The sequence below is a fragment of the Cyprinus carpio genome, chromosome B2 (genome assembly GCF_018340385.1).
Source record: "Cyprinus carpio isolate SPL01 chromosome B2, ASM1834038v1, whole genome shotgun sequence".
NCBI lineage: Eukaryota > Metazoa > Chordata > Actinopteri > Cypriniformes > Cyprinidae > Cyprinus > Cyprinus carpio.
This window is the reverse complement of record NC_056598.1, coordinates 26892016-26914462: the sequence shown is the minus strand read 5'-3', so window position 1 is coordinate 26914462 and position 22447 is coordinate 26892016. Positions and strand designations below refer to the sequence as shown.

The 22447-nt window shown below is 35.3% G+C and overlaps 1 protein-coding gene across 9 annotated transcripts; it reads left to right on the top strand.

The window, feature by feature from the left end:
• Window positions 1–881: 881 nt before the first annotated feature.
• LOC109108160 (ATP-dependent 6-phosphofructokinase, platelet type-like) lies at window positions 882–22429 on the top strand. 9 transcript variants are annotated; one of them, XM_042718940.1, is made up of 24 exons: window positions 883–1139; window positions 2348–2421; window positions 2734–2811; window positions 3810–3999; window positions 4091–4256; window positions 4458–4502; window positions 4589–4697; window positions 6010–6105; window positions 7045–7137; window positions 7235–7360; window positions 8150–8214; window positions 8363–8432; window positions 9279–9425; window positions 10851–10921; window positions 11027–11114; window positions 12164–12316; window positions 14900–15052; window positions 16563–16727; window positions 17509–17570; window positions 17669–17780; window positions 17860–17959; window positions 20612–20617; window positions 20745–20850; window positions 21337–22429. In XM_042718940.1, the coding sequence occupies exons 1-24, from the start codon at window positions 1055–1057 to the stop codon at window positions 21482–21484; spliced, it is 2508 nt and encodes an 835-aa protein (XP_042574874.1). In that variant the 5' UTR covers window positions 883–1054; the 3' UTR covers window positions 21485–22429. The 9 variants fall into 9 exon arrangements, with proteins under 9 accessions (XP_042574882.1, XP_042574874.1, XP_042574876.1 ...); XM_042718943.1 differs by lacking the exon at window positions 883–1139 and adding an exon at window positions 1747–1853; XM_042718942.1 differs by lacking the exon at window positions 20612–20617.
• Window positions 22430–22447: the final 18 nt, after the last annotated feature.

Below are 22447 nucleotides of genomic sequence, written 5' to 3'. Positions count from 1 at the left end.
AGATTTGTAATAACAATAAATGTGAATAAATGATGAAATCATGATTTTATTTTTGGGTGAACTCTCCATTTAAAGCAACTGTATGTAATTTTGAGCATTTGTGCGACTTTGGAGCCTCCTATAAATAAGTGAGTGAAAATCACTGTCTCAAATATATCATTGTGGTAAGCGTGGGAAAGAAACAGACGCCATTAGACGCCATGTCTTATTAGAAGTCAGTGCACCGTCATGATTTAGTACTGCTATTTTAAGATAAAAAAAATACATACAGTCGATTTAAAATATGTATTAAGAACTATGTACACTAGTTTTAAAATCTTTGATCAACGTGTCACTGTCAGCATGATGTGGTTCTCATTTTTCTTGCTTTTTTTACAAGTCTTCACAAACCTGTTTGCAAGGCCATGCTATCTCTCTCTAACACACACACACACACTCAGGGGTCGATTCCAAGGGCTTGGCGTTAGAGGCAGATTTTGTGTATAAGTGACTTCAGGAAGAATCCCACAGTTCACAGTTGCCAGAGGTTCCCCTTTTTATTGACTGGATTAAGGTTGCTATAGTTGTTCTATAGATTCTATCACCAGGTCACACGTTTTGTCTGTTTAATTACCATGAACTCATTTCACACTAACTTCATAAGTGAAACTACTTCCTCACTGACAGTAACTTTATCTGTTTTTCTACGCGCTGCAAGAACTATGAAAGAAGAATATCGTGTTGCGTTTGCAGTGGGCTGGATCTTTAGATTGTATTATAACAACTCTAAACTTGATGAAAGCAAAGGACTCCCTTGTCACTTCTTTAATCCCAACATCGGAAGGCAATTGGTCTAAATTCGTCCAGATGAGACGTGATCCGCAGGACTATTGCGTGACGCTGCTGTCAATCCAGTATGGGGCGGTGGATGTGAGCCTACCGGACCGCGCGCGCCCGACACCGGAGGAGAAGTTGATCGGCGGAGCCTTTTATCCCCTCCAGCTTGCTTTGGATTGCTCTTACCTTACCCGAGAATTAAAGGCGTTTCTCTGTTTGCAAAGACACCTGTGGAATAATGCAGGACACCAAAAAATTCTTCGAGAACCTCTCTGGAGCAGGGAAGTCCATTGGCGTCCTGACAAGTGGTGGAGATGCTCAAGGTATCGCCTGTTTCTCTTTTAACAAACCGATTAGGATGTCAAGTGCGCTTGTTTACTCGTGCTCGCAGCGGCAGACTGACTTGTTTACAGCTTTAATCATCACACAGCTACACGGAGCCAGTGCATCAGATGTAAGAGAAAGACGAGGCAGTTCCGGGGTTTTAAACTGACGCTCAAATGACTTCTTCGCCACTTTTACAGCGATTCCGAAATAAACCGGATTATTATTAACACGTTTTGATATTTTAATGCTGAACCACATATTATTGATAATGGAATTAAATAATTAAAGTTGCATCGCTGAGAGTCTCGCACTCGATGAGCGTCATGACAACGCGTAAACCAGGTGCGCTCAAGCGGCTTTCAACGCAACTGGAATTAAATATTTATGCAATTACCTGACGCCGCGTTTACGGGATGTCATACACTTATTTTACTCTTACATTGCCATTTAGTGAAGTAGGACCTAATGAAATGAAAATGAGTGAACGAAAATGATTGAAATTCCTTCAGATCGCACTATCTGTTGCGTTATCTGTTTGTGTCCCTCACTAGGTTATCTGTGCATCTTTATGCGCATATATTTGTCACGATGAATCATCATTTTGTATCACGGTGAGGAATGCGTTCGCGTGTCTACGTGATGGCAGGCAAGTAGAGCGAGACTCCCGTGATGCCGTGATCACGTGGGAAAAAACCGACGGCATCCCAAGCGTGAGTATGCGCGGATAAAAGCCGCGGGATAATAGTTTCCGTTCGATGGCTGGATGCTCTTTTTAAAAGCGCATCTCCAGTAGGTCATTTATTCAGTTGAACTCAAGAGAGAGAACATGAAGACACGTATTGCGTTGTGATGCAATGTCTGGCTTCCTTCCTACATCTCAGTCAAAATAGACAAGTGTATTTTACTAAGCTTGTATTGTTTACTCGTGAATGCTCGTGTCAGTGTTGCCGAACTGGGCTACTTTAACAATGTTGCCGCGGGTTAAAGCGACTACAACAACGCCTCTGGTTAGGCTGGACCTCAGGGGAACAGATGCTTGATTCAACTTGTCAGGTCCAGGCAATAGGGAACATACTGAGCAGAGCCCACTTTCATGTTTTCATTTCTCAGATTTATGTGCCTATAGATGATCTTTACACTGTTTGATGCCTTAGAATTTGAGAATGACCAGTCTTTCTCTCTCTTTCTGTATTTTGTCATGTAGGTATGAATGCTGCCGTGAGGGCAGTGGTCAGAATGGGAATCTACGTGGGAGCAAAAGTTTATTTCATCCATGAGGTGATTTTTGATTTTCTTAATTGCCAGGTCTAAATTTTTAGAATCCCATAATAATAAAATTATGCATTTTATTTATAGGCGTCTTTCACAGCACTCAGTGACACCTTAAAAGCACTATAAAATACCAAATACAACATTTTCTGAAATGTATTCAGGACATTGAGATCCGACAAGCAGCATTGTTTTCATGGATCTCAAAGGCCATGCATGAAAGCTTGTGACAGATAAAAGGTGTCCATTCTGTGGTTGCCTTGGTGAGAAGGAAATGAATTCAGTTTTTTTATGATGTTACAATCAGTGGTTGGTTCTCAGGGCTACCAGGGCATGGTGGATGGAGGTGATAACATCAAAGAGGCATCATGGGAAAGTGTTTCCAGTATGTTACAAGTGGTAAGCAGTTTGCTATATTCAAGTCTCTTAAGCTTAAACAACACAAAAATGAGCAAACATTGAGAAGACACATTGCAGGGTTGTTGTAGAGAGCTGCATGATTCTCAACAGAGGTCATGATTCTCCTGTGGTTTTGGAGGAGAAACGTTAGACAAACAAAACATTTGACTAGAGGTTCTGACAAAAAGTTAATTGCTTCAGACTAATTCAAATATTAATTAATTCAACATAATCAATAATAATAAAAAAATGAATGAATAATTCAAAGAATCACTCATACAGACTGCATTTGTTAGTAAATGAATCTGTTTTTGAACAAATGGTTTGCATGAATGATTCAATAACAATTCAATGTCAATTTTTTAACAGTCACTTGTCGCCACCTACTGGTTTTAGGATGTTGTGGTACAATTATTACTTAAAGGGATAATTCACCCAAAAATTTAAATTTGCTGTTAATTTACTCTCTCTCTCAGGCTATCGAAGATGTAGGTGACTTTTTTTTCTTCAGTAGAACAGTACAGAATATTTTTAGCTGAAACCGTGGTGATTAATAAAATGCAAGTCAGCAGCTACCTGTTTTTGAGAAAGCACATCAAAGAACACATAAAATGAATACCCATGGCTTCTGACAATATATTGAGGTCTTATGAAGCGAAACGATCGGTCTGTGTAAGAATCTGAACATTATTTACTACATTATTACCTGTAATCCATATTCTCAGTAAACAGGAAAATATGTTTTTATCCTCCGCGAACTGGTTCTTTCAGTCAGTTCGTTTCAATGAACTGGTTCAGTTCACTTGTTTATGTAATCACGCAATAAGCAATTATTTTATTAACACACTCAATAATTATGTGAAATGTGGATATGTTAAAGCATCAGATTACAAAAAAAGATATTTATATATTTTATTTATACTTTCAGATTTTGACCAAAATTAAAACAATCAGTTATTACATATGAACTGTATTTTCTTACTACTGTGTGTGTGCAGGGTGGCACTGTAATTGGCAGCGCCCGCTGTAAGGATTTTCGTACCCATGAGGGCCGTTTGCGTGCTGCTCTGAACCTGGTGCAGCGTGGCATCACTAACTTGTGTGTGATTGGTGGAGATGGCAGTTTGACCGGGGCTAATCTCTTCAGGGAGGAGTGGAGTGGACTCCTGGATGAGCTTGTCCAATCAGGTAGCAGAGTGGGAGGGGCTTAAACATGGGACGAGAATTTGTACTTTGTAAGTGCACTGAATATCATAATATTTTGCCGTATTTCTCCCAGGTCAAATCAGTGAAGAGGCTGCCCAAACTCATTCTGCACTGCATATCGTTGGGATGGTGGGATCTATTGACAATGATTTCTGTGGGACAGATATGACCATTGGCACTGACTCAGCACTGCACAGGATCATAGAGGTGGTGGACGCCATAATGACCACGGCACAAAGGTACTGTATATACCAAAAATGACAATATACAGAAAATTCTAGTTATTAGATATTAAAATCAGCATATTATGGTGAGCATAAGAGACATTTTTCAATCATAATTATTCCAAACTTTTGACTAGTAGTGTAAATGCACTTTGAATATCAAATACATAGTTTGTCATTAAAGATAAATAGATTTTTTTTTAAATTAATTTTCAGCCATCAGAGGACCTTTGTGCTGGAGGTCATGGGAAGACACTGTGGGTAAGACCCTCGACTAGAAACACTCTAAAGAGAAACATGCATATACTGAAAAATCAGCATTAAACCATTTGTGTATGTGTGTGTAGGTATCTAGCATTAGTCAGTGCTCTTGCATGTGGAGCTGACTGGGTGCTGATTCCAGAAATGCCTCCCAAGGATGGCTGGGAGGAACAGATGTGTCATAAACTATCAGAGGTAACACACTCACACACATAAACATACACACAAAAACCTACAGCTGTTCTCAAACCAGCTCAAATATAGAGGTTTTTAACCTAATTGCATTATTCAGATAAGTGACAGTACTCTAGTTGTTTTTAAAACCAGTAACCAGCTACCTACAGCAGTTGCACTGTAGCATGAACTAACATCACTTCAGTGTTTGAACTATTTGCTTTATATTGTGCATGGAGCCTTGCAACAGAGGAAGCTGAGGAAATAATTAGCATTTACTGGTTTTATTCAAAGCGACTTACAAATGAGATGCTTCACACACAATTTGTCATCAGTGCCAGCAATATTTGTGGGAATTTTAAGTGTAAGCTAGATTCACACACAAGCTAAAGCTGAAATCTAGAGAAAAAGATAACTATAAATTAATTAGAAATAAGCGAGAATTATATGAGAGGGAATATTATGCATGCATACACACACACACACACACACACACACACACACACACGTATAAATATGTATATATATATATATATACATATTTATACGTGTGTGTGTGTGTGTGTGTGTGTGTGTGTGTGTGTGTGTATATATATATATCAGTGTATGTATATATAAATAAAAGTTAAAATAGGAAGTCTCTGCATTTATGGTTGTCTTTAATGTTTTTCTTTTACGTATAGCATTGAATTATTTTAGTAAGGCAGTTCATTCTGATGATTCATTTAATGAACTGGTTAAAGAAATATGATTCACTAAATCCTCCGAATCATCACTCAGTTGTTTTCCTGCAACTCTTTGTGCATTGTTTTACATTGTCTTTTTGTAGCAAAACAAACATTTAATTACATTACATTATAATCACTAATCGATTTCTTTATTGTTTTTGTGACAGAAAAATGCTTCTCTTTTCAACTGAATTATGTAATCTGGTATTTAGAAAGTTTAATAGCTTACAGCTTCATTGCGGTTAGCTAGCTTGTAGAGTAGTAAACCTTTTTTAAAGAATAGCTTTACAATACTACTCAAAATTATTGGCTAGCATCAGTTTCCCAAGCTGCCATGCACATACATATGAACACAATCACACAACACACTCATGCATACATGCCAGTGCACACACACACCACTTGTTTCAGTCCTCCAGTGTTTGTCCTGCAGAGCCGTTTGCGAGGTTCTCGTCTTAATATAATCATAGTGGCCGAGGGAGCCACAGACAGACACGGAAACCCCATCAGCTCTAATACAGTGAAGGACGTGAGTATCTTCTCCCTGTTCTCACCAGTGTGTATGTGTGTATGGATGTGTGTGTGCACGCTTTTTTCCCTTGTAGAATCGTGCTGATAAGAAACGGCTTAATATCATCATAGTAGCTGAAGGTGCAATAGACCAAAACAACAAGCCCATAACCACAGAACTTATAAAGGACGTGAGTAATGCACAGATACAGCCCATACAGCACATTCATGTTAAAAAAGCTTACAAATTACTGTTTTTCTTCTCTTACACTTAACAAATAAAAACGTGTCTTTTGAGTTTTGGTAGACATTGTCTTTTTGTGTAAATGTGTGAGTTTCCATATTGTACTTTCCCTTCATTTATCGGACTGATTGTAGCAGTTGTGATCAGCATGTAATTACCTTTTTTTAAGTTACGCACAGTTTCTCTTACAGCAGTTAGGTCTGTGGTTATGTTAGCTGAGCTTGCCTTTAATAACCCCCTTAGAAATATTGCTTTTTTATGCATGTGTGTTTTTAATTTGGGCTTGGGTTTCTATGTTCAGTCCAAAATCAATAATAAATCCATCTACACACTACCTTTTTTCTTCTGATTCTCAGTTTTTTCATAAATCAATACCTTTATTTAGCAAAGATGCTTTAAATTGATAAAAAATGAAAGTGAAGACATTTACATTGTTACAGTTTTAATAAATGCTGTTATTTTGAACTATTTATTCATCAAAGAATCCTGGAAAGAAAATGAATAGTTTCCACAACAGTATTAAGCAGCAAAAACTGTTTTCAGCATTGATAATGATGAGAATGTTTTACTGAGCAGCAAATCGGCATAATAGTAGAATTTCTGAAGGATGCTGAAAATTCAGCTCTGCAACACAGGAATAAATTATTTTAAATTGCAAAAAATATTTCACAATATTACTGTTTTATTGTATTTTTAATTAAATAAATGCAGCCTTGCTGAGCATAAGTGACTTAAAAAACATAACAAAATCACCCCGACCCCAAACTTTTGTACAGTAGTGTATATCTGCCATTCAACTTTTAATTCGACAATCTTGCTTGGATCTGTTTGAGAAACATCTGTATTTGATTTGAAGTGAAGATTGTGTGTTGACTCTCTACTGCAGCTGGTGGTGCGCTGTTTGGGGTTTGACACGCGGGTCACCATTCTGGGTCACGTCCAGAGAGGAGGAACACCCTCTGCCTTTGACCGGATTTTGGTATGGTCCTTACTGAATAAATCACAACTTAATTTGATTGAATTGGGAAAAAACACTTTGACATGGTGTATTCAGTCTCTTCGCTTTTCCTCCGTAGGCGAGTCGTATGGGTGTGGAAGCCGTGTTGGCCCTGTTAGAAGCGTCTCCTGGTACTCCAGCATGTGTGGTGTCTCTGTGTGGGAACCAGGCTGTCAGGCTTCCTCTGATGGAGTGCGTTCAGATGGTGAGAAAGTAACTCAGCTAATGGCAGTCTTTCGGGTTTTAATGATTATAGTGAAGCTAATTAAGTCTGGGAGCCTGGCCTAGTGATTAGTTCACATAAGTTCTTGTTTCCTGTCATCTTTCCACATCTGTGTCAGTAAGAGAGGTAAGAAGACCAACCATAAATAAAAAAATAAAAAGTATTTCAGAGATTTGTCCTAAAGCAATATTTTCCCATACGCAAATATATATGTACACATATAACATTTCCATACATGAAATATATTTCCTTATGAAGTTAAACATATATTAGCAATTGGAACAATTTCATAAATCTAGCCCATGCAAATATTTATGTTTATGTATGTCTGATACATGTTTGGGTATATGTGTCATGTACATGTTTATCCATCCCAAAACCGGTCACCAAGTTTATATAAAGTAAATATAAAAGATATGTGTGTATTTATAAAATTATGAAAAAAATATAAAGTGGTGGCCAAAATTATTAGAACACGGCATATTTAAGAGGTTTCGGTTGTTTTTGTTGAATTGGCCATTACAATACCCATAAAACGAACTATTGCCAGAACTACCTGCGACAGAAGGAATTTGCTGGAACGTTGAAAATGATGGACTGGCCCCCTCAAAGTGGACCTCAACCTCATCGAGCAAATTTGGGGCCAATTGGAAAATAAACTGGACTGATCTATTGTACATTCAAAGGAAAGACTTTGGCTTGAGTTGCAGAAGGCATGGGATAACATTAGTGTTGAAGTTCTCAGGAAATATATTGTTTGTCGTATTGCAGACACAGGAGGTTCAGAAGGCCATGGATGAAAAGCGATTTGAAGAAGCTGTAAAACTGCGTGGCAGGTAAACCACAAAAATCATCTTTTTACAGAGCAGATGTCAATGTCAAAAATAAAACAGTTCATCTTAGTTTTTGTGCTTTTAACCCTACAGAAAATGTCTGAATGACTTTTTTTTAAAATCCTTTTTTGTTTTTCTTTGTAAATTTTAGAAGTTTCGAAAACAACCTGAACACTTACAAACTCCTGTCTCATCGCAAAATTGATGCTGAACTTCCACGTGTAAGTGATAATGACTTTCATCTTATTATTATTAATAATATTGTGTATAACATATCTCCTCTGACTATTTCTGTGACACTGACAGCTCAATGTTTATTTTATTTTTCTTTTGCGGGGATAAGGATGGAACACAGGAAGGACGTGTATGTACATAAATTTAAATTTATGCATTTAGCAGACGCTTTTATCCAAAGCGACTTACAGTGAATTCAGGCTATCAATTTTTACCTATCATGTGTTCCCGGGGAAACGAACCCCCAACCTTGCGCTTGGTAACGCAATGCTCTACCACTTGAGCTACAGGAGCACTGTACATGGAATATACAAATAGAATAGAATAGATGACAAAAGAATTGAATATTGAATGCTTTTTAATCTGATAGATTCCTGAAGTTCCTTTTACAATTTTTTCCTTAGTAAGCATCTGATTGATTTTTTTCCAAGTATAAAATAGAATAATATTTTGTTTTACTTCAGTGAAAGGTTAGATTGATTTTTTTCAATGAAAGATCTAAGGGATAAACAATGTGGATTTATTTTCATAGCATTCTTTCCTGATATATATCTTTGTGAGTGTAGGAAGAAAGACTGAATCATTTTTGTACATATTCATGATGTTTTCTGCAGTAGTTTACTCACAATCACACAAATGCAGCTTAATCCAGGATTTTGTAATGTGTTTCTGTTTTGTAGCAGATTAGACTCCAAATCGTTCTGCTCTATAAACCTTTGAGGTCATGTGACTCACTTTGAGACGCAGGCCTGACTTCATGAATGAGAGGACTCGTGGGATTGTGTGTTTAGTTGTGTTTATGTTGTGTGATAATGCTCTCTTCTCTTCTCTAGAGCTCATTTAACGTGGCTGTGCTGAATGTTGGCGCTCCTGCAGCTGGCATGAATGCAGCCGTGCGCTCGGCCGTCAGGGTCGGGATCACCGAAGGCCACACTTTGTTTGCTGTAAATGATGGATTTGAGGGCTTCTCTAAGGGACAGGTAATGCAACGCAAACTAACAGACCATTCTGTTTAATTGGTGTTTTGTTAATTATGGGAAGTTTTATGTTGATGTTTCATCATTTGTGTTTGGCACTTTTCAAATACTTTTTATATAGATACTAAAAGATAAGAATAATAGTTTTTTTTTTCTTCTCCCAGACACAGACGTTAAATTTTAAATCAGGAATATGCATTATAAAAATATTATAGATTTTTTTTAAAGTATGGTAATCTAAAATGAAGAGTGAAATAATTCTGAACTATTTCAAAAGGTTTTTTTTTACAAATATTACATTGTTGTGGCATTATTTCCATCACAACCAACAATATTACCTCTAATAAAAGTTTTTAGAAAATCAAGGTAAAATCAGCATAATCAAAACTTATGGTAAATATCACTTGAGAACAGAATAGATTATTTTTAATATTATAATCACTATCATTTGTTGTGCAAAATCTCCAATCAAGTTCTAATTTAATTTTGTCAAATTATGCAAAAAAAAATTAAAATTAGTGCTGTCAAAAGATTAATTGCATCCAAAATAAAAGTTTTTGTTTACATAATATTTGTGTACTGTGTATATTTATTCCGTATATATAAATAGACACACATGCATGTATATATTTAAGAAAAATGTTACGTTTATATATATAATATAAATTATATGAATATAAATATATACATGTAAATACATGTAAATATTTTCTAAAAAAATACATTATTTTTTTTAAATAAACAAAACAAAAAAAAAAAAAAAATAACAAAAAAAAATAACATTTAAACAAAAACCTATAAATCGGTGTGATTAATCGATATTAATCGTTTGACAGCACTAGTTAAAATATAATATTGAAAATTTTTGAAAAATTTGCCTTAGCAAGACTAAAGAATCTGATGTTTTATTCTAAAATTGTTTAAAATATTTAATGTTGTCAAATACAATATATGATTTAAGATGTGGTGGAAATGCCATTCAGTTTTGACAAATTATTTAGCAAAGAATCAGGTGGCAACCCCGTCTCTGTGAAACACTACAAGTCTGCATATGGACGTGTTTATGTAAATCAATCCCTTCCCAAATGAGATAAAGAGTCATGATTACAGTAAGCCCATTATTCCATCCCACAATCCCCTGCTGCATTGTGTTCAGTGCCATAATTAACCTAGTGTAGCATTACAGATCTGTTCGATACTACTTTACTCTTTCAGAGGTAATGCTGCTCATGGCGATGATGCATGTTTGCCATTTAAATGCACGTTTGAGGCATTTTCTTGCTTATTTGGACAATTTTGATTGTATGTGTCTCCAGCCATTTTGCAAAGTTTCTCTGTTGCTTTGTGTAACAGATGAAGAGATACAGGAGTTAAAGCAAATGTCCATCCCATATGTGCTCCTTCTTTGATTGTTTTTCCTGCTTTCAGATAAAAGAAATCAAGTGGGGTGATGTTGGGGGCTGGACAGGCCAGGGCGGGTCTCTGCTAGGAACAAAAAGGTAAGATTATATTTCTAAGGGCCTATTGTCAAAAAAAAAAAAAAAAAAAAAAAACACTTATATGAATGTATGCAATGAATAGGATTTTTTCTGGTATTCTTTCAGAACTCTCCCAGCAAAACACATTGATAAAATTGCAGAACAGATGAGGATTCACAACATCAACGCTTTACTGGTTATTGGAGGTTTTGAGGTATGTAATGTAACATTTACAGTATCTACGTAAAATAAGCTTTACAGTAAAAAAAAGTGTTCATATTTTGCTACATATCAATCAATAAATAAGATTTTGATTCTATGACATTGAAATTTCTACTAAAAAATAAGTTGTCAACCCAGCATTTTTCATTAGGATGACATAATGTCTGTAAATTATTTTATCACTGTTTTATCATATCTGTTATATAAAATGGTTATTTACAGGTAAAAAACAACAATTTACAGTGTTTTTGTTTAATTCCCAGATATACATTGGTTTCTAAGAAAATAACACTTTATTTAACAATTATGAGACTTGTTGGGGTCAGTAAGATTTTTTTTTTTAAGAAATTGATACGTTTATTTGACGAGAGTACATTAAATTGATCAAAAGTGACAGTAAAGATAATGTTTCAAAGATTTCAAAATAAATGGTATTCTAAAAAGAATAGGCTCACATTTATTTTGAAATCTTTGAAACATTATCTTTAAACATCTTTAAATTTTTGTGGAAATCATGGTACATTATTTTCATTATTTAATTATTTTAGTTAAAAAACTTTACTAACCAAATAATTCTGAAAGTAATATACCATGATTTCAACAAAAATATAAAGCAGCACAACTGTTGTCAGCATTGATAATAATAATAAATGTTGCTTGAGCAGAGAGAATGATTTCTGAAGGATCATGTGACACTGAAGACTGAAGTAATGATGCTGGAAATTCAACATTGGATCCCAGAAATAAATTATATATATATAAAAAAATTATTTTAAATTGTAATAATATTTCACAATATTAAAAGACTATAAAAGACTAAAACATTTTAAAAAAATCTTACACACCCCAATCTTTTGACATGTAATGTAAAACATCTTAAAGTGCCAGACTACAACAAACACCAAGTAAAAATTCTGCATTAATACTTACAGTATCTTCCTACCCACATTATCATAGTGGGCATGGCTCTCTGCCCCTCCCCTTTCTTAACATTACCCATAATTCTGGCCAGTGACCCATAAGTCCTTGCTCTGACCGCAGGCATATTTGGGGCTGTTGGAGCTGCAAGCAGCTCGTTCCAAACACGCAGAGCTTTGTGTTCCCATGGTGATGGTCCCGGCCACTGTGTCCAACAACATCCCCGGCTCAGACCTGAGTATCGGGGCAGACACGGCCCTCAACGCCATCACGGACGTAAGACGGCACACACTCGTGTCAGAGTGTGTGTGTGTGTATGGGGGTGGTGGGCATGTGTATCTGTTTGTCGAGAGCACTGTTCTGTCAGTGAGATATGCTGAAAGGTCAGGGCTGAGGATTGCCAACCTCCCAGACAGGAAACACACAGGTCAGACTAAAAATACTTGAATGTTAAACAACATTTTCTGGGTTGCAGCATAAGCTCAGCATAAGACTCAGCCTTAGGGAAATTTGGTTTTTAGATACATTGCAAAGCACAGAAAGTGTGGTCGAGTGGTGTTTAGTAAGATGAGGTAGATTTCTATTTGCTAGGGTGAGGTAGAGCTGCATTTGGAGGGTGGGATAGAGCTGTTTAACAGGTAAACAGGTAAACTTGTGCTTGGTCGTATTAAGTATGTTTACATGTACAGTTACTATACATTTACAATACTTTATCTGTCTGACTAAGCATATACACTTTTATTGGCTTCTAAAATCCATGAAACCTTTCCATTGTACTTAAGGTTATTTATAGAGGAAAAAGTTGTTTAGATTTTTAAAATGTTCTTCACACTGAGAAAAAATTAAAATATTTTTTCTTTGGGTAACCCAAAATGGGTCTTCTGTAACGTGGTTGCGAAAAACCCACTTCAAAACATTTTGAAGCCAACAAATATGTTGTTAGGATGAAAAAAGATTTCATTTTTAGGCTGGTCTGTCAGTACTTGTCAATGTCAAAATTATTGAAATGGGCAATAAAATCAAAGAAGGCAGCACAACAATTCAACTGTAACAATGAAACAGTGTATTATGTAAGTAGCTAAACATTTAATATTTGACAACAGATTTCATTGTTTGTATTGAAAAAAAAACAGGCTCTCATATATGTCATCTATTTAATTCATAAATGAATGTGCAGAGACAAGAAACATTAATAAAGCTGTACTGGTATAGTGAATGTGTGCACATTTTAAAATAAAAATATTATTTGCTAATAAATTTACTGTTTTTCCTATACGTTTACTTTATTCCCTAAACTCCCTTTAAATTTTGTAATTATTACAAATAAATATTTAGATAAAAAGATCATTACTTCTTTGGTTTGGCCCACCCCAATGCTTAAGACATGGTTATGGCTAATATTATTACTGGAATAGTTAAATACATTGTGTGCATCTCTTCTGTCCTTCAGATCATGCACACAATATTGAGGCCAACTGTAAACCAATTAACATGCATATATATATATATATATATATATATATATATATATATATATATATATATATATATATATATATATATATATTTTATATAATTTTTTAAAGTGCATGTAAACATACTTGCTGTGGTTAGTAGGTTGACTCACAGCTCTAAAGTTAGAGTTTTGTATTGTAGTATGAAGTAGAGGTGCATTTGGTTGGATGAGATATCAGTGTGTTTGATGGTGAGGTTGGTGATCACTGCAGCCTGACTGAATCAGTGTGTCTGGAGACGAACGCATGTGGTCACACAGCACAACCTGTCGCCCAGTCTCACACTTAACTCTATAACTGTGTTTTGTGTGTGTTTATATTAAAGGCCTGGTCCAACACAATGTGTTTATCGACACTACAGCGCAATCACACTGAGAGACAAATTCTAATAACAATAATAATTATTATATTGCATTTTAAGTTTGATTATAATGCATGTGATGTGAAAACATTATCATTTAATTTATAAAATTGTTGGATTTATTATTAAACTATTATAACATTAATTTATTATTAATCTTTTTTATTTTGAGCTCGGTTCTGCTATTTCCAAAATCATATATATCTGATATTTTATATATATATATGTGTGTGTGTGTGTGTGTGTGTGTGTGTGTGTGTGTGTGTGTGTGTGTGTGTGTGTGTGTGTGTGTGTGTGTGTGTGTGTGTGTGTGTGTGTGTGTGTTAATTAAAGAGCATTTGGAATTGAGTTCAAAAGTATTTGACAGTAAATAACATCACTAACATCTAAAACCATTTAATCGCAAAAATAACATATTTATGTTGTTGTGGAATAACCTTTAATTTTTTCGGTTTCAGCAGTAATAAATAATTACATGCTTTAATTCCTAATGCTCAATAACATTTTAATTTCTATGAACAGCATTTGTGTCTAACTGACGATTTCTTGAATTAATATTTCAGTTAGAATGCATGAAACATGTTCTGTCCATAAACATTAAGTTGTTAATAACAAATCAAATCAAATGTAAGTGCAACTAACAAAATGACATTTAATGCCAACCCATACGTAAAGAAAGAATCTCTGTCTGCATGTGTGTGTTTTGTTGCGCTGTTTAGGGTATGGTTGTGCAGGTGTGTTCAGTCGGTCGGTTTGTGAGGCTTTCTGCTATCTAAATAACTTCCCTCCATCACCATTTAGCCAATGCCATGCCCACATCACGAGTTGGAGCTCCATCTGTTGGTCAACTATATGTTGGTCTTGATCAGACAGGAAACATTTTTACCCCTCAAAAACAATCAGAAAGGACAGCATATTCCGTCCTGTTTAGTGTACACTAGTAAGTAAGTGAGCAGTCATCCTAATGCATGTGCACTGCTGCAGGCCTTTGAGAGTTTGCTGCAGCTGGTCGATGCCCGCAGCAGGTATGAGGAGTTCTGTGTGCCCATGTGCATGCTGCCCGCCACCATCAGTAATAATGTGTCCGGCACTGACCTCAGCATTGGCGCTGACACCTCCCTCAATGCCATAGTGGAGGTAAGACGCACTCCCCTCAGCCGGAATGGCAGATGTTACGATAGTGATCAGCACAGCGGAAATGGAAATAGAGAATTTGTCAGGCTTTTTTTTTTTAAAGATGCACTAAGTCATTTTTGGTTAAAGAAATAGTTGAACAAAAAATTAAAATTTACTGAAAATGTATTCACCCTTGGGATATCTAAGATATAGATGAGTTTGTTTGTTCATCAGAACAGATTTGGAGAAATTTTGCATTACAGCACTTGCTCACCAATGGATCCTCTGTAGTAAATGGGTGCCATCAGAATGAGAGTCCAAACAGCTGATAAGGATCCATTGGCGAGCAAGTGATGATATGCTAAATTTCTCCAAATACTGTTTTAGGTTGACACAAAAATCACACACAAACACACACACACACACACACACACACACACACACACACACACACACACACACACACACACACACGCACTCAAAACATATATGCTTATCAGTACCATAACTTCTCCATTTCAAAGACATTTTTGACATGCATAATTTATTCCGAGAGGAAGTGAACAATGGTAGGTAGTTTACTGTGATAAAGTGAAGTGTTCGGCTGGTCATGTGATTTGCTTTTAGGTACAATAAAATGATAAATGTCACTTTAAATGCATTTGTCAATTGTAGTTTTTTAAAAGAATATATATAAAAATATAATGCAGAGATATATATATATATATATATATATATATATAAATATATATATGTATATATATATACTGTATATATATTACAATTGAAACAACTTCTTAGTGCACTTATACATATCTTTTATTTTTATTTTTTTCTGTCCTCACATAAATATCTGCCCATGAGATATTAAGCTTTAGATGCAATTTACATTATCTGAGGTTCAATAACATACAAAACCATTTTTGTCCACTACAGGAAAGATTTCTATGCTGATCTGAAACGTTTGTATATTTTCCTAAATTGCATGGCAAACATTTATCATCCCAGAAAAGGAACTGCACCTAATCACTTATTTATGAGTTGAAACCACATGCATGTTCTCTGTTGTTGTGAACTATATAGTGCCTTGTGCTTGCATGTGATGGCTTGCGCACAGGTCCAAAATTAACGCTCAACGAGTGTCAACTTTTATGAACAAATTGCAAAATTATACATTGTGTAAGCTGAGTTAATAGTAGTTTGAGTAATTCCTGAACTTACTCTTTAACCTTTGCCAAAAATCTGCTAAATCATAAAATCCACAGTTCAAATGTTCCTTAATATATATTAAATTATTTACTAAAATATTATTTCCAAAATGTTTTAAATCAATTTTTAAAACGTTTTTTATGTACCCACCATTGGCCAGTTAATTTTGGACCATGCTTTATGCTTGTGTTATACTTCAGTAATATCCTGTATATCTAGTCGTTTACGGGTATGTGTCAGAACTGCACTGGCTTTTGCATGTGCATGAATGTGATAATAACAGATATGTTTCATTCTTTAACTTTAAAAATGTGGTTGTCAGACATGTGATCGTATAAAGCAGTCGGCCAGCGGAACCAAGCGTCGTGTGTTCATCATTGAGACGATGGGTGGTTACTGTGGTTACCTGGCAACGGTGGGTGGTCTGGCGGCTGGAGCGGATGCAGCCTACATCTATGAAGAGCCATTTGACATCCGAGACCTGCAGGTGAGAGACACTGTACTTCACTTATATATATATATATATATATATAAACATATATATATATATATATATATATATATATATATATATATATATATATATATATATATATATGTATATATATATATATATATATATATATGTATATATATATATATATTATATATGTGTTATATATATAAGTATATATATACATATGTATATATATACATATGTATATATATCTATATATATAATAGTATATATATATACATATGTATATATATTATATATATATGTATATATATATGGTATATAGAGTATATACATGTATATATCCACTATATGTATTTATATATATATAGATATTATATATATATATATATATATATTATATAAGCTACAAATAAGCACTAAAAATAATGTTTACAATGTTTTTTTTTTTACCCATTATTTGCATTGAACAAAGTCTTTACTGTCACTTTTGATCAATTTGCTGAATAAGTATTTATTTGTATTTATTAAAAAAAATGTTTGGGGGGGGGTCTTACGTGTGTGTCTAGCTAGTATTCCATTATGAACACACAGTAGCCAAAGCCAAATCAATGATTCTTAATAGTTCAGGGTCAAAGGTCAAGTCTGTCCCCTTCTGCCAGACACAGGCACTACAGTGTACCCTTCTTCACGTCCTCTGTCTGCTCTGTCCCATACGCAGGCAGCAATATTTAGCAGAGTGTACTATTTAAGGAAAGAGAGAGAGAACGTCAGCGTCATGCTGAGTTTTTATGAGTGCTCTATTTTTCAGTCTAACGTAGAACATTTGACTGAGAAGATGAAGACCAGCATCCAGAGAGGTTTAGTGCTCAGGTATGATCTAGCTCTCTCACATACAGCATTAATACACTGGATTCATGTATCATGTAGAAGCAGTGAGGTGTGTTTGTATGCGTGTCTGTATTTTACAGGAATGAGAACTGCAGTGAGAACTACACCACTGACTTCATCTACCAGCTGTACAGTGAAGAGGGCAAAGGAGTCTTTGACTGCAGGAAGAACGTCCTGGGACACATGCAGCAGGTACAAACACACACACATTTGCATACACACACAAATACAGTTGTGGATGTGATCAGAATATTGTTCATCTGCTGTGTAGGGTGGTGCTCCTTCCCCATTTGACAGGAACTTTGGCACCAAGATCGCAGCTAAAGCCATGCAGTGGATCTCCAAGAAGCTCAAAGAGTTTTACAGAACAGGTAAAGAGAAATTAGATGTAGTCTGGGATTGTGTGAAGTCAGAACTGATTTTTGTGCGACAGAAAATGTACATATTTAACACTGCTGCAGGAAATTAAATGCTGATAATCTTAGAGCACATTTTTGCACCACATACACTTACATATTTCTGTAACTAAGAATTATATAAATAAATTATATATACATATAAATCATATATCATTTATATATATATATTATATATATAGATCTATATATACTATATATATAATATATTTTCATGAGCAAAAAATTTTAGTGCCTCTGTGTTAATCTGTGTTAATAATAATTAATTTATCAATAATTAAAATTACTATAAATATACTAAATATACAGTATTCCTTCTAAAAAAATAAGCATACTTCTAAAAAAATTTTATATATGTGGTTTTTCTATATAATTAGCAATTGTGTGTGATGTGTGTGTGTCTTTATTTACCATTAATAATGTAATGATAAATTAATACAATAAACAATTATATATTTTATATGTGCACACCAAAAATGCAATATATTCAGGTCTTTGTAATTACTGATGCACTGTGATTTGCAACGATGTTGATATTTGAGCAGCACAAACATAAACGCTAATTCCTGTTTGAAATCCAGTTCCTATTGGCAACGAGGATCACAATACATAATAAGATAACCCAATTATCGCTCTCTTCTATCTATTCAAAAACTAATTAACTATAAACTCTGATTGACCTACCAAAAACTCAGGCAGCTATTGATGAAGTCGTCCTTGTGTAATAGCACTCTAAACACAACAGGCCGGAATTTAAGGTATAAGCTTCATGTTGAAATCTCCTAGCTGAATTATTATCCCACACAATCATGGCTAAAACGACCCGACAATAGAAACGCGGTGCACAACGAGGCGAGAGGAGCGGTCCAGCCCTAGGTACACAACTCATTGGACACCCTCAAAAGGTTCCTGAGAGGAAGACACGCGCTAATATTACTCAACTGAATCGTGGTAAACTTGACTATCTATCATCATTGACAAGACACTCCCCCTTACTGCTGATTGGCTGTTGACCAGAAAGTGTTTTTTGGGACTCAGTGAAGTGCTGTGGTCAAAACAGTTTTTCAAAAAATCCGGACGCCCTTGCCACCTTTGGAGAGGAAGGGCCGAATGTTGGGGACCTGCGGAAGCACTGTGCAGTACAACATATTTCATTTGCACAGTCTTTGTTTTTTGCTTTCGCTTCAGCCTGACCTGGGCTACAGAGAAGCAGCACTGGACGGTGAAAAGTAACTGTTTTTTCGGATTGAAAGCACAATTTTGCATTCATTCGGAAATCATATTGAAGGTGCCGAAAAAAAGCTGTCGACTTGGAAATGCCAAAATGCCGAAGTCGCAGTGCCAGTACACCACAGATCAGTAATGGTCTGGGGTGCCATTCAGCTCCACTGTTGGTCCCACTGTTGTTTTATCGGGGGCTTGTCAATGCAGCTAGCTATCAGAGATTTTGGAGTACCTCATGCTTCCATCTGCTGTAGCTTTATGGAGATGAAGATTTGTGTTTTTCAGCACGACACAGCTCAGCAGTGCCAAAACCACGGTAATTTGTTTTACTGACCATGGTATTACTGTGCTGTCAATTGGCCTGCCCTCTCCTGACCTGACCCCCATGGATAAAGTCTGTATATTGTGAATGGGAGAGTTGTGAGAGACGAAGACCCAACACTTTGGATTAGATGCTTAAGGCTGCTATCGCAGCATCCTGCCTCCATAACACCTCCAGCAGTGGCCAACAGGCTGATTGCCTCCATGGCCACGCTTGAAAAATCAATTTCCTGCACAAAGGTGTATGAAGTGCATAACTGAACACTAATTATTTTACAAAGGTTGACTTTTTTTGTATTTTTCTTTTAATTGTGTCGGATGAAATATGCTAATTTTTTGAAGTTTTCATGAGGGTTTTATGTTTCATGAGCTGTATGCCAAAATCATCAGTATTAAAAACATAAAAGACCTGAAACTTTCAGCTGGTAAAAATATCGAACAAGTGTAATTTTATCCATTAGGTTAATGAATACATTAATTAATAATATTTTTGAGAATAAAATACAAATAATAATAATAAAAAAAAATATTACATTAATTGTGTGTGTGTGTGTGTGTATAATACAATTAATAATAAATATATTAAGAATTATATATTAAAGATGCACTAAGTGATTTTTGCCAAATTTTGTAAAGATTTTTTTCTAAAAAATTCATACATTATATTAAGAAATATAATATATTAAGAATTATATATTAAAGATGCACTAAGTGATTTTTGCCAAACGATGTTGATATTTGAAAGCACCAAAACACAAACGCCCATACCTGTTTGAAAATCTCCACGCCCTAATTTTGGTACACAACCGTGGCAACGATGATCACGGAAACAAATGAAGATGACACAAATTGAGCGCTCTCTTCTATCTATCATTACAAGACACGCCCCCTTACTGCTGATTGGCTACAAGTGTGTTTTGGGACTCAGGTCCGACGCTGTGGTCAAAACTGATTTTCAAAAATCACTAAGTGCACCTTTAATATAAGAAATGTTTGGTCTTCACTGTCACACAGTGTTATTTCATTTTGCTCTTTGTATTTTGCTTTCCTTCGTTGGCTCAGGTGAAGGTAAGTTATTTGAATCTCAAAATGATATTGATTTCACTTGAAGCACAGTGTTATTATGCTTATATCTTTGGTCATTTTGCGCTGCTTGTAGACTTTGTACAGTACCACATTTTTGTGTGTTTCGTAGGCCGTGTGTTTGCGAACACAGAGGATTCTGCGTGTTTGTTGGGGATGCGGCGCAGGGCCCTGGTCTTCCAGCCTGTCATACAGCTGAAGGATGAGACGGATTTTGTGTAAGACAACAAGCAAGCTTCACAAAGCTGATTCTATTATCTTAAAAATGATGTCGTAATATTTGTTTGCAAGGCTACTCTTAAATTTTTTTATTTTGATTGAAACATTTAACTTTTTTGGTAACACTATACTTAAAGCCTTTATGTATAACACATTATTCAAGTATTCATAATGTACAAAGTAATGCATAATATCTTTTTAGAAATTTGATTGTGAAAAAATTAATAGAAAAATTAATAATAAAAGTGTAAAGTTTAAAAAAGTTTCTTATTTTAGTTTTTAGTGACTTTAATTGTAATCAATGGTCTGGGTGGACTTGAGAAGGAGTTTAGAGTTGTGTCTATGTCTTCTTAATACATTATTTTTAACTCAATAGAACAAGGAAAAAAAATTTTCCATTATATATTCCCTTAAAAAAATCACATTAAAAAACATTTTAAAATAACAAATTCCTTTGACCTGATATTGTTCATGTTTATTTCCAGTCACAGGATCCCGAAGGAACAGTGGTGGCTCCGACTGCGTCCGCTCATGAAGATTCTGGCCAAGTACAAGACCAGCTACGACGTGTCCGATTCAGGCCAGCTTGAACACATCGTCCGTCTCAGAGCTAAAGACATCTCTGCCATTTAAAAGCAGCAGGCAGCCACATGTGAAACCAAGTTGTCTTGCAAGTAAAAACTTATTCTATGTGAAGACCTGCGATTCCATAGTCTTGACCTGAACACATAATCATATGTGACCCTGAACCACAAAACCAGTCATAAGGGTCAATTTTTCGAAATTGAGATTTATACATCATCTGAACGCTGAATAAATAAGCTTTCCACTGATGTATGGTTTGTTATGATAGGACAATATTTGTCTGATATACAACTATTTAAAAATCTGGAATCTGAGGATGCAAAAAAATCAAAATATTGAGAAAATTACCTTTGAAGTTGTTCAAATGAAGTTCTTAGCAATGCATACTACCAATCAAAAATGAAGTTTTAATATTTTTACAGTAGGAAATTTACAAAATATCTTCATTGAACATGATCTTTACTTAATATCCTAATGATTTTTGGCATAAAAGAAAAATCAATTTTGACCCATACAATGTATTTTTGGCTATTGCTACAAATATACCCCAGCGACTTAAGATTAGTTTTGTGGTCCAGTGTCACATATACAGTATGTCAAGCAGTTCACGTTAAACTGTAACCTTAGACATACAGCCACGAGATCCTTCATTATAGTAGCTGTGTGTTGTGATTGACAATCCATACGCTCATGCGATTAGCTGATCATCCCTTTTAAATGGGGCCAAGTGGTATATTTTGTGAATATGCAAGATTTCCATATTTATTTTCATTGAATATGGAGCTATCTGTATGAATGCTTCACTGCCCTATAGTGATGTTTCACAACTGCACCTTGTTTTAGTTGACGAGTCTGAAAGAGTCTTCCAAGCTGCTATTCTGTGTTGTTTGTTAGTGCAGGCACTTTGTACCAAAGCAGATGTTGTGTTAGTGTGTTATGATGTACGTGTGTGTATACGCTAACAACGCTGCATAAACACCCTTTAGAATGTAACTGGTGTGGTTTGTTTCA

Bases quoted from the DNA above. Each gene is read 5' to 3' on its own strand.
- LOC109108160 (XM_042718940.1), top strand. From the start codon at position 1,055: ATGCAGGACACCAAAAAATTCTTCGAGAACCTCTCTGGAGCAGGGAAG. The intron at 8,215-8,362 runs GTAAACCACAAA...TGTAAATTTTAG, and splicing joins GCTGTAAAACTGCGTGGCAG to AAGTTTCGAAAACAACCTGA. The intron at 17,571-17,668 runs GTATGATCTAGC...TGTATTTTACAG, and splicing joins CAGAGAGGTTTAGTGCTCAG to GAATGAGAACTGCAGTGAGA.